The 12,621-nt window shown below is 45.1% G+C and overlaps 1 protein-coding gene across 1 annotated transcript in view; it reads left to right on the plus strand.

The window, feature by feature from the left end:
* The window catches only part of DNAH9 (dynein axonemal heavy chain 9), a 524,795-nt gene that overhangs the window by 328,193 nt on the left and 183,981 nt on the right, over nucleotides 1-12,621 (plus strand). The window contains exon 49 of the mRNA XM_025202178.1: nucleotides 6,435-6,695. Within this exon, the coding sequence (XP_025057963.1) occupies nucleotides 6,435-6,695 (261 nt within the window). The remainder of the gene's footprint in view (nucleotides 1-6,434; nucleotides 6,696-12,621) is intronic.

Below are 12,621 nucleotides of genomic sequence, written 5' to 3' on the forward strand. Positions count from 1 at the left end.
AGGGGTTCTCAAGTGAGTGTGTTGTTATAAGAGGATGTAGAGAGAGACAAAGTGCCGAGACAGAGTGTTGTCCCTGTCACACAAGTGACACATGCTGGCATTTTGTGTGGTGGGTTTAGAGCCTGGCATGTGTCACAGAGCATTGAGACTAGTGCCTGGAGAAGAGCCTAAAGGGGTAGATGCCCCAAAGCACATTCTGTCAGGGATAGGTGAGAACGAGGGGTAGGTGCCCCGAAAGGCAAACTAGAAGAGAAAGAAAAAGCCCTTCTCAAGTTATGCTGTGAGGATGGGCTGATTGGCAGCCTAATGATGAGCATGCCAGGCAAGGCATTGAAAGCTGAACTCAGGTTCTTTGAAGGCAGCCTCCAAATATATTAACTTTGACATCAAAATCTGGCAGGAAAGAGAGTGAGGCCATATTAAGAAAGCTGAGTAGAAGAACAGTGTGTGGCCCCTAAGGGAGGAGGAGCTTGTTACAGATGCAAATTAACATTAATGGTACCTTGTGGGATCACAAACATTGTTTTTTTGGCTTATTACAATTTTCCTGGCCCCTCTTTTTAATTTCCACTAGCAGTAGCAGTCCTCTTACCTGTTGAATGATCTCACTCTTTCACATAATGAGGCTTATATATTTCAACTGCTCCTTGCTTGGTCTGTAATTACTTTTGTTGTTTACTCCGTGCTCCACAAATTGACTCCCCTCTTTAAGTGACCATTTTCTTCATTCATGTAATGGGGTTAAACAAAAAATATTTTTCTACCTCGTACTTAGTTTAAATTTTCTGCCTCTTTCTCAGATCTGGGGAAGGGCATTTCATGCCCAAAAGTTTGTCAAATGTCTCTCCCAACTATATTGTTGGCCCAATAAAGATACTTCCTAACAAATCCTGCTTCATATATATGTCCAGACCATCCTAGCTACAACAACACTGTAACTTTAGTATTTCATGAAAATATAAGTCTGCCTCAGTTTCTTTTTGACTGACAGTATCACCACAAAGCTAGAGTTATTTTAATGTACTTCACTGACTTCATGTTTTCACTATATAAGCTATGTGTTTCCCTGTAAATTAGGCATTTTTGCCTTTTCTTTAATGCATGCTCAAATCCAAGCACAAGCACAGTTTTAACACATTAGCTAGTGAAGATAAATGTTAGCATAGGGTTCACCACAACTATGTACAATATTTTTACATTCCAGCTTGCCCTATTTATATTGGGAATTTAACACATTTCAGCTAATATAAGTTTGAAGAGACCTTTTCACATAACATAGATACGACTTTTTAGACCTTTTCATATATTTTTGTTTTGTTTTGTATTTCTGAATGCCATCCTAACTCTGAATGGCCCTGAGTTCCTGCTGCTTTCTGTTATTATTACAACTTCCGTAAAAAGTCTTACCTTTCAATTATTTATGTGTGCTTTCAGCCTTAACTCCAGCTGATAGCAGGATTGGTTTTTTTAATGGAAATTCTAGTCTCACAAAGAGGTGTGGTATGACTGAGGTTTTTATAAAGCTGCTTTTATAAATCTGTTGTAAGAAATGTGTGGAGCTGTCAGGCTAATCAGTGTTTGCCATGTCATTGTTGTTTAAAACCCTCAAAGCTTCTATTGATATGTGCATCCAAGACATTATGACTTATCTTGAGGAGAAGGTCATAAACCATATCTGCAATCAGCAAAACTTCCCACTTCAATTTTCCAAAATCTTACAAGATTTAAAAATGAACAAAAAGTTGCTGTTGAGTTTGCAAACTGAAATGATTATATACCTCCTGTGAGCTCCCAGTAATTTTATTTTACAATTGCATCTTTATCCTGCTAGAAATAGCATTCTACAATGAAACAACAGGAGATGAGAATGGATTAACTGTGCAGCATAGGAAAACAAAGAGAGTTGTAGAGACTAGGTCTCTTCCACTTGAAGTTAATACAAAATGCCAGTGGCTTTAGTTTATATGATTATATTGCTTTAACAGGTGCCATTTTTCTGGTGTAAAAGTAGAATTATGAGCAAAGCAGCAATATGATTTGTATTGTATGTATTATGTACTTTTACTTAAGATGTACCCCTGGAGTTTTAAACAATCTTTTATGACAAATACTGCACAGTCTGGAGCTGGCTAGGAACTGTCCCAGTCAGGGACAGGTCCCAGCAAGCTCTTGGCTGGGTGGGAAACTCTCCCCATGCAGGGAGCTCCCAGCCCCAGCTCCAGAATCACGGAACGTGGGCTGAGAGATTGCTCCCAGACCCACCTCCATGAACGCAGAGTGGGGGCAGGGAGATTGCTCCCTCCCCCTGTTCCATGATCATGGAGCTGGGGTTAGGAGCACTCTCCTTACTCCCGCTCTGCAATTGCAGGGCTGGGAGCAATCTTCTTGCTCCTGTTCCATGATCATGATCATGATCATGGAGCGGGGTCTGGGAGCTCCATGCTGCGAGGGCAGGGGGATATTCTCCCCACCTGGGCTCTGGTGCTCCCCAGCAGCAGGCAGCTCCCAAGGGAAGGGAGCAATCTCCTGCTCTCTGCTGCCTGCTGACCAGGAGCAAATTTGTTCCTGGTCAGCCATCTGCACATGCCTTACTGCATAGTAATTACTCGGCAGTTAATTTGCTACATGCATTTGCAGGTAGCAAATTAACTGTCGAATAGAGCACATTACTGCACATATAGATGGTGATGCTTACTACACAGTAATTTGCTCTATTGCACAGTAAAGCATGTAGTGTAGACATGCCCTGTATCTACCTGTCATCTCCTCTTATCTTATCTACTTGAGCCAGGGGCCACCGTACAATCCCCTATTTGTTTAGTGGCTAACACAGTGATATCCTGGTCCAGGACTAGACTTCTAGGCTCTATAGTAATAATGAATAAATGAAATAAAAGCTTCTGATAATCTCCCAGTGGGATCCTGCTCAAAGCAAGTATTGGAATGACTGTTCTGGGCATCATTTCACTTTCTAGTTTGCTTATATGTGCCCTGAGGGTGGTAGAATTGGCTCATGGATCAGGAGAACACATGTTTTATCCATATTGAGATATTCAGTGCTTCCTTGCCAGCAGCTCAGCATGGTGAGGTCTGTTCCATGTATGTTCCCTATGTACTGGGTCCCTGAGCCTGACCAAGGCAACTGGGAGTAAAGGAGAAGAATGGGAGCAGTTGTCACCTTCTGCTCCTGTATTGGGTTCCTAGGGCTTCATTGATTTGTCTTTGTTTTTTCTTCCCTTACTGCTATTCTTCATATCCATCAGTCTCCCTTCTGTCTGAATCATGGCAGCAGGGAAGAGCAAGGTGTGGCTGGGAAGAAACTGGGGAGAGCTGAGGGAAGAGGCGCCTGGATGCCTACCACAACTATGTCAGCAGTAACTTCAGGAAGATGTTAAAAGAGGGCCATGGGAACACAGCGCACCTTGGGGGCAGGGAAGAAATTATTATAGTACAGTGTTATATAGTATTATAGCAGGGGTGCACAAAGTGGGCCCTATTTGATTCAGATTCAGCCTGAATCAGGGACAGTGATTTGATTTATTAATTTGGATCACTGTCCCTGATTCGATTCAGCCAAATCCGAATCTGAAGATTTGATGCCCATTTGGAGAATCAGCGATTTGGACATAGAAACAGCTCTAGAAGTTTTTTCTACATACCTTGAGGTAGTAGGTGATTGCTGCGATGCTGGGGTGGATGGAGCATCCCGCAGGAGTGATGGGGGTGGGGCTCCATGTGCTCGGCAGCAAACCCGGAAGTGGACCAGAAGTACTTCCGGTCCACTTCTGGGTCTGCCGGGGAGCGTGGGAGAGTGCTGCCCCCCCCCCCCCCCCTTCCCAGTTTGGTGATCAGCTGCAGAGGGACCCCGGGTGCTCCCCTAACCCAGGAGGCACCAGTCACTGAGCCAGGGGGGTAAGGGGAGGTCCCTTGGCGCACTCCATGGCAGACCTGGAAGTGGGCCAGAAGGGCTTCTGATCCACTTCTGGGTCTGCTGCTGAGGATGCAGAGGCGCTCCCCATGCTTCTTTGAGATACTCCATGTGCCCCAGCATTGCAGCATTCATGAGCCCCTACTACCTAGAGGTATGTAGAAAAAACAGTTAAAGCTGTCTCTGTCTGAATCTCCGAATCTTTCTGAATCTCTCTGAATTGATTCTGAGGATTCCGATTCGATTTGGAGAAATTAAAAGGTCCTCTGATTTGGATTCGGAGATTCGGCCACTGAATTGGGCTGAATCTCCTCTGAATTGAATCAGGGACTGAAGCTTCACATAGGCCTATTATATAGTATATGATTATAGTACTTACAGTAAGGGGGAAATATAGAACTGTTACTGCAGTTAAAAGGAGGGCCTTAAAGGGTTAACCTCAGTGAGGGCAGAGAGAGATGTCCACTCAATACTAAAAGTGAATTCTTCTTTTCAAAGATTCTGGGAAAGGATGCTGGTTTGCTGGCCATTTCCAAACACCCCACGAAGGCAGGAGGCCACAGGCAGACACTGAGGCCCCTGTCACACATTACACTTAAGGCATGATTAAATAGTTAATAACATTTTTAGGTGTAACCCAGCCATGCACTCAATTAATGATGTGATAAGATGAGGAATAAGCCACAAAGTTATTCCATGAAAAATATGTAATAAGGGTCTTGTTACTTATTCATTTTAGGCAGCACTTAACTCCTAGTGTAGGGACAGACATTACACACAAACCAGTTTAAGTGATCAGAAACTAGTTTAAACATGGAACAGAATAGATGTTTAGTGCACATAAACCAGTTTGAAAATGGCTGAAACCAGTTTGAGATGAACCTGGTTGAATGTAGTATCAGACTTAACTGATTTGGCTCAAACCAATTTATGCAATGTCTGCCCCAGACCCCTTGCTGGTTTAAGATAAACCAGACACCCCCAGCATCCCCATGCTCTCTGGGCTGGGCAGGGCCATCTGTTTCACAGAAGGGCTGGCCCCTTCCCTCTGCTCCGTGGCCAGAACTCTGGCAGAGATGTACAGGCACAGCAGGGTCTGCCTGGCTTCCCCCTGCCCTATCCCCATCCCCCTCCCCCTCCCCTTCCCCCTCCCCATCCCCCTTGCTGCTTGCTGCTCAGGCAGGAGTGCCCCCTCCCTCCCTCCCTCTCATCTCCCACAGCAGGGACCCATGCCCCACAGACCCTAGGCATGTGCTATGTTAGCTAATGCCGAGAGGTGTCTCTGCATGTGTGTGTCTCCAGTTTCACTGGAATAGGCAGACAGAACTGTGACCACTTAGGGCTGTTTGGAGCTAATCAACAGGTCTGCTGGTAAGCTGTTTAAGAAGAGTTTGAAGTAATGGAGAGAGGCCATTGTTTTGCTGATGAGGTGATAAATACTATTATTAGCCCCCTGTTGTCTTGCTCCCCTGTCAGTTTGCTGCAAACAGCATAAAGAAGCAGGGAGGGAGATTGAAATTTACTACTTCTTTATTACTTTTCAATTTGTTTCCTTTTCTTTTCATTTTTTTACTTTTTATTTTATCCTTCAGTGGCTGAGTTGCTTCATTTCACACCCCCATCCCATTAACATTCTGCCTTCCAGCTTCATGTGTTTTTTCCCTGCAACCCATCTCTCATATTCCCCCACCCCCACCTAGAGCAGGTATAGAGGCTTGCCCTTGGTTATGAGGCTTGTAGTGGCAACTCACAGCTGTAGCTCCTAGTCAGGCCCCTGCTCACCAACCCTCTAGTAGCAAGTCACAGCTTTAAGGTGTAACTGCTCCAAACTGGAGCTAGCACTAACACTGATCAACATTTGATCAGCTCAGTGTGCAATGTGTAACAAGGCCCTAACATTGTGTCTGGCTCTTATCACACTATTAATTGAACATGTAGACATGTAAGCCCCTGTGTTTAGGGGCTCTGCCAGCTGACGGGGCTCCCAGCCATGGGCAAACCATGTGCTTGTGTTGCTGGGAGCTTCATCAGATCCCATCATGCCTTTACCTGCATGTCTGGAGGGGCCCTGAAAGGCAGAGGTATTTAGGACTGTTTTGGGTTAATGGTGATTTTATAGGCAAAGGTCAAGTAATTTTCATCAAACTATCTGATACCTACAATGCTAAACCAACGTTTACGGTTTTCCCTACCCTTCCACTCTCCGCTTCAGTAAGATCTGTTACCACTTGTTTTCTATCTAAAATCAGATTCTTGTAAACAGCAACAGGACTTTTTGTACCTGCCTCTAGAGCAACTGGTGTTGGACATTACTGGAGACAGGATATAGGGCTAGATGAATGCAGGTCTGATCCCATATTGCAGTTCCTATTTGCTAAAATAAAATTCCATTTCCCCTATGGTGGACCACCCACTACCAATGCATTAGACACTTTTTCATATGTAATTTTACTGCACTTGCATCCACCTCTTTTCCTGTCTTAGTTCATATTCTTCCTCACTTTAGGTAGATGACCTGAAGGCCAAACTTGCAACCCAAGAAGTGGAGCTGAAACAGAAGAATGAAGATGCTGACAAATTGATACAAGTGGTGGGAGTGGAAACAGAGAAAGTGAGCAAGGAGAAAGCCATCGCTGATGAGGAGGAGCAGAAGGTGGCACTGATAAACCAAGAGGTCAAACAGAAACAAAAAGATTGTGAGGAAGACCTGGCCAAGGCAGAACCAGCTCTTGCTGCTGCCCAGGCAGCTCTCAACACCCTTAATAAGGTATGGGAGAGACTCCAGAGGAATTCCAGTGTCTTACATTGCACAGGCACACTCAGTTCAATGTAGATTAGAGAAGATGAAGTAATGTAATGTCCCTCCTTTTGAGGTGACCTGTCATAGCCTACCAAGTGAGACATCTGGAGTAATCACATGAGGGGTGATAACACAGTGGGACCCAAGTTCCCAAGTACTTCATCCCTCTTCTCCTGAACTATGTGCTGCTTGCCTGGGTAAATCCAGGATCGCAGCAAGGGATGTGTAGCCACATTCTTTTCAACTTCAGGGTGCCTGCATGTTTGAGAGCTCACTGAGTATGCACCAGATCACCAAAGAGGGGGTGACAGTGCCCTCTTGCCATGATCCAAGATGCCAGTGAGCTCAGTGAGCTCAGTGCTCTGAGCTCACAAGCTGATCAATGCAGGGTCTGGCTGGAGCCAAGGGGGTGCATGTTGACACTTGACATCTTCTCTTCCCCTCTTTTCCCCTGCTACTGAATTCATCAGGGGAGCAAGAGGAGGAAAGGGAAGGGCAAACAGTAGCAGCTGCACTCAGCCCCTGGCTTCCAGAGCCCTGTGAAAGTATAGACTCCAGCTAGACCCTGTGCTGGCTGGATTGTGAGCTCAAAGATCACGGTATATATGGAGCTCCCAAAAGGAGCTGCACTGATGTGCTGGTGAGCTCAGGGAGCTCACTGCACCTACAGCACACAAACAAAGAGTGGTGTGACTATGGCACTGCACACCCCTAGATCCGCTCCTCGCTGTTCTGTGACTATTGACCATCTGATTGCATCCTCTGCCATCTAGTGTGACCTAGAGGAGCCTGAAAAGCTTCTCTAAATTCTGTTCTGCTTATGGACTGTGGGAAGCAGAGAATAGCTGGAGCTGTATGTTCTCTGTTAGCACCTTTTCTCTGCCATGGGCCTACTTAATTGTGCTTCTCTCTCTGCCATGAGGAGTGGGAGCTGACTGGAATATAAACACTCCACCAGGACTTTTCTACATGGGAAGGTTATTGTCCAGGGATCACCATTTCTCCCCCACAACCATTTATGCCCTAGGAGCAGTACAATATGAGCCAGCATAAGAAAAAACTGCCCTTGTTTTTGCATAAATGGAGTGGTGAGTTTAAATCTGGTAGAGGGTGTCAGGACTACATTTGAATGGACCAGGATTTGTAGAAGAAGGAGATAGGCCAGGCCATGGCCATTGTCTTCTTGCTTCAGAGCTTGCGAGCTCTTTCAGGAGTAAAGTCACAGAGAAGTGGGCAGAAGTGTGGTTGTCAGAAGCAGAGTAAAAACAATGCAGGTATCACTGTCAAATTCATTGCCTATTAGCAGTTTAGTGTGTCCTCAAGCAAAACACATACTTGCTGTCTTTGTTGGAAGTACCATATGGCACTTGCCTATACAATAACAGCAGAAATAAGCCTCTAACATTAAGCACTGTACAATTTGTTATTAGTGCACTGCCTAGGAACTTTGTAGGATTGAGCCTGCAGGTCTTCTTTATAGGAGTTGTGATGCAAATCAATAGCCATAATGGTAAGTGGGTGTGACAGCTGCTTAGCTATCACATCAGTAATTGAACTCAGGATATTGAGTGGAATGTGTAATATAGTCTTACCAGTGGGTCACTGGGGCACAGTATCCCAAAGTATTCTAGTCTTCCTTCCCCCTGCCCCCTACAGGCAAGCTATTTTTATAACCATTTTTGCTTTTCTTTGTGTTGCCTTTCTATATTATTCTTTTGTGTTTTATGCATCTTGAGGCAAGCTGCTGACAAGATCAGATCTGAACTAGCTGTAATGCCTGTGACATTTCATGTAACTGAAAGATATTATTAACTTTTCTTGTTTTGCTTCCAGATTATTTCTATGCAGGAGTATAAACACCAAAAATGCCAGTTAGATGCAATTTATAATTTAGGTTTTCTTCAGCTCACTTAAAATAGGATTGTCAATGATCTAGCTCATGGAGCACCTTCATCCAGCATCCAGTGCTGCTTCTGGGTCTGTTTTAACCCACATGCCACTGGACCAGCCCTGTGCATAGCACCTGGGATGTGCACTGCAGGCAGTGCCCTCTCTGGCTGGTCTTGGGTCTGTGCTACACTTGGTGGCTTCCCTGGCTAGTCTAGGACTGTGGCATGTAGTGCTCCCTGCTCCACCCAATCCAGGACTGTGCTATGTGCAATGCACATCCCAGGCTGATGGGGGTGGGAGAGGGTGCTATATACAGCACAGATCCTAGACTGCCTGGGGTGGGCACCGTGTGTAGAATGGATCCCAAACCAGCCAGAGCAGGTGTTCCAGAGCAGGTGCTGTAGGCACTGGATCTGGCATGGGATGGGGATGGAGACCAGAGGGGTCCATAGGCCCAGTCTGGCCCATGTAACAGCTCTGTGCCATTCATCCATCCCATTGGGCCAAATGAGTTTGATGCCTCTGACTTAAAACACAACATTATAGCCAGAGTTTCAAATATTTATCACAGGAAAATGTCAAGCTAATCTCCAAAAATAGTCTTAGCAGATGTAGTAATACATGGCTCTTAGGAATGACACAAGTATGATATTTAACATTGAGTTTAGAGCTTCTGAATTAACTCATGCTTAATCTCATAGACTACATAGTGTATTAACTGGGATAAAAGGGCTAATACATGAATCTACTTGAGGTCTGCCATTCCTAGTCAGCATGGTGAAGAATGTTTCCAGATAACTGGTCTATGGCTGAAATGGTTGAACATGCATATTATCACCCACTGCTTTCTGCATCAAACTAGTTGCAATGCCTGTATAATAAGGTACAGCCCAACATCACACAGATAGGTTTGTGTAAGTGAAGCCATGCATGGCCCTCTCTTGTCCTAGTTCAGCTTGCAATGTTAGGCATATGACTTTGATTGTTAAAGCTACTGGAATAATGGCTATATGTTTGATGTTTGTCACCATCCCATTGTTTACTCTTGTTACATCTTCTAACCTGCCCTGTTACTTCCTTGTCCATAATGTATGTAGTACACTGAAAAGTTTGCTGACACAGCTGTGTCATTGAAGAATGTGAATAAATCACCTTGCAACTGACTTAGCTATGCTGGTCAAAACCCTAGTCTAGATGTGTTTACATCACCAAAAGAGGCCATTCTCCAGTATAGCATATTGTGACTGGGGAACTGTTTTGAGTTGTAGGGGGAAAACCACTCTTAGACTCTTACACTTGTCTAGTAAGTGGATATTGAAATAGTTCTGCAGGTAGTGTTATACTGGCCAGAAGCCCTTAGAATGCAAGCTTCTCAGGGCAGGTACTCCCTGTCTGCTACTGTGTATGCAAATAGTGCCCAGCACATTGTGCTGTTAATTCTGTTCTTGCTTGTAATTTTCTTCGTTCTACCTGTGTCTGCAGAAGCAGAGTTAGCTTATTGCATTATATATAATTGAAACAAAACTTGCAAAATACATCCTTGTAGCACCCACACAATTCCTAACGTTGTCCAGACCTCTTGGGATGCTTCACCTTCTTCCAAAGCTGCTTTTGGTAATTAGATTTCCCCCCATAATTGACTGAGTGAAATGAGGTCTAAAGCTTGACTTGATGACTTTTTTTTGTTCTTTCATAATACAATGGCAGCACTGAGTAAAACAGTGGATATTGGGGAAAAGTCTCATGCACTAGAAAATATGGACCCCCTTTAATGAAAGCAAAGGTATCTCTCTGCCCACCTACATATATATTAAAAATGGTAGCATGACTGCCATTCTTGGGAGATTGTCTTCAGCCTGAACTCACTAAGGGAGGGTTTGTAAGAGGAAGCATGGGCCTGGGGAAGTGGAGAATAGTGTGTGGATGAAAATGGGAACCTGGGGAATAAGGAGCAAAAATATAGTTATGAGGAAGCTACATAGAGTAGAGGAATGGAGCAGTGCTGGTTAGAGAAGTGAGGACACTGACTGGAAGATAGGGAAAAATAAAGGAGCCAGAGAGTATGATGGGAAAGGGGACTTGGCAGGAGATCAGGGACTTAGCATTTATGTGGGGGTCAAAGCAGGGACTCGGAAGTGGTTGTTGGGGATTGGTGGTGATAGGGGAAGCAGGGACATAAAAATGGAAGAACTGGGGACTTGGAAGCAGGGTCTTTAGCAGGGGCAAGGGAAACAGAAAGAAGAAATTAAGGCCCTAATAAGCAGGGCGGGGGGGTTGGGGAGGGAGGAAGCAAGGTCCCACAGAGAGATAAGGGAGCTAGTAAGAGAAACCAGGGCACAGAAAGTGCATCTTCTCTGATCTCTGATTTCACTCTGGAAAGGGTAAAAGGGTAAGCTGCAATGAGGATGGGGTAATGGGATTAACATAGAGCTCAAGGCATAGGTACAGGCAGGGGCCAGGCATTTGACATAGGGACAAATAGGGATTATGTCGAGTCCCTGCCATAGGAGGGCAATTATTGGGGCAATGGTACAGAACAGGAGTGGAATGGGAGCATTCAGCCACACACCTGAATTAGTAAAGTTTGCAAAAAGTATCCTGAACAAGAGGAGTGGGAAGGTGACAGAATGGAGAGAGGAATTCTGAGAGCCCTTGGTGAATGTGATATATTCAGCATAGGGTGCATCTACACATACTGTTAATGTGATTGAATAAACTCGGGCACAGTTTTGGTAGAAAACTGGTAGAAAAAATAATAATTAAAAAAAAATGTTCAGCACATGGATGAACATGACTTGCTGGGAAGGAATCAATATGGAGTGAATAAACAGGGACAGCAAATAGGACAATCTGCAAGCAGTTCACTGGGAGCAAGAGGAGAAAGGGGAAGAGGAGCCAGGCACCAAATCTAGCTTCTGGAAGGGAAGTGAGTAAGGGATATCTGTGTGTTTGGCTTGATGAAAGTTTTTTTGGTTGGCTGTGTATTTGGGCATGTTTTCTGAGCATCTTGGAGTGCTGTTAGTCAAGCGATTGCACAGTTATTGCTGTCTGTATCTGACAAAAGCCCTAACAAGGGGACAGAGCCAATCCAGGCCCAGGAGGAGTGGCCAAGGAATAAGCGACCAGGGACAGCAAACAGGAGAGTTTGCAGGCAGTATACAGGTTAATTTACGCCCCTCCCTCCCCCTTATATTCAGTATAAGTAGCTAAAACTCAGCAGTTATATCAGTACTTAAGTCTCTTGTTTAACTAGAGACCCGAGTGAGTGGGGAGTTCATTAGAGAATTTGCCTGGAAATTCTCTCTCTCAACTTCTTTCACTGTAAGCTTGGTGAGAAGAAGCAGTGAAAAGGAAACCTTTCTGGACCAAGAAGCAGAGAACAGGCTAGCTTACAGGTGAGTATGCTAGGGAAGGTCTGTTTGGAGAGAGGGACAGGAAGAGGTAGGCAGCAGATTTAAAAGACCAAGAGAGAGGGCTGGAGGATATTGCGATGCCAGAACTACTGCCACCCCCACCCTTCCTCTCCTTGCACCTGTGAGGTTTCTGTCCAGGAAGGACCGCTCACCTTTGAGGCTTCCATCCAGGTCCTGGTTTGGGGCTGTGGGGACTGTGGCTTGCAGGTTCCTTCTAGTGACAGCCAGGTGGGGGAGTGCCCATGATGTGAGTGGTGCCTTCTGGTGGCATCCCTCAGGGAACAGGCAAGAGAATTACAGGAGGAGGTGGTGAGGCTGTGAAGCATCCTCAGCCATGAGTTCATTGATTCGATGCTGGAAGTGACCTCTAGGACTCTGGAGGAAGCAGTCAGAGATGGTGCAAGAGAAGGAAGAGGCATGGACTATCAAGAAGGTTGAAGCTGAAAGCTTGTGACCTCTGGCAGCAAACAAGTCTTCATTCCCACCTGCAGTAGTTCACCTGGAGAACAGAGACGGAACCCGAGTGACAAGGAAACAGGAGCACATTCCATCAGTGAAAGAGGTCAGTCCAGGCCTCCCCAAGATTGGGA

The sequence above is a fragment of the Alligator sinensis genome, unplaced genomic scaffold (assembly GCF_000455745.1).
Source record: "Alligator sinensis unplaced genomic scaffold, ASM45574v1 scaffold77_2, whole genome shotgun sequence".
In the NCBI taxonomy this organism is placed as follows: domain Eukaryota; kingdom Metazoa; phylum Chordata; order Crocodylia; family Alligatoridae; genus Alligator; species Alligator sinensis.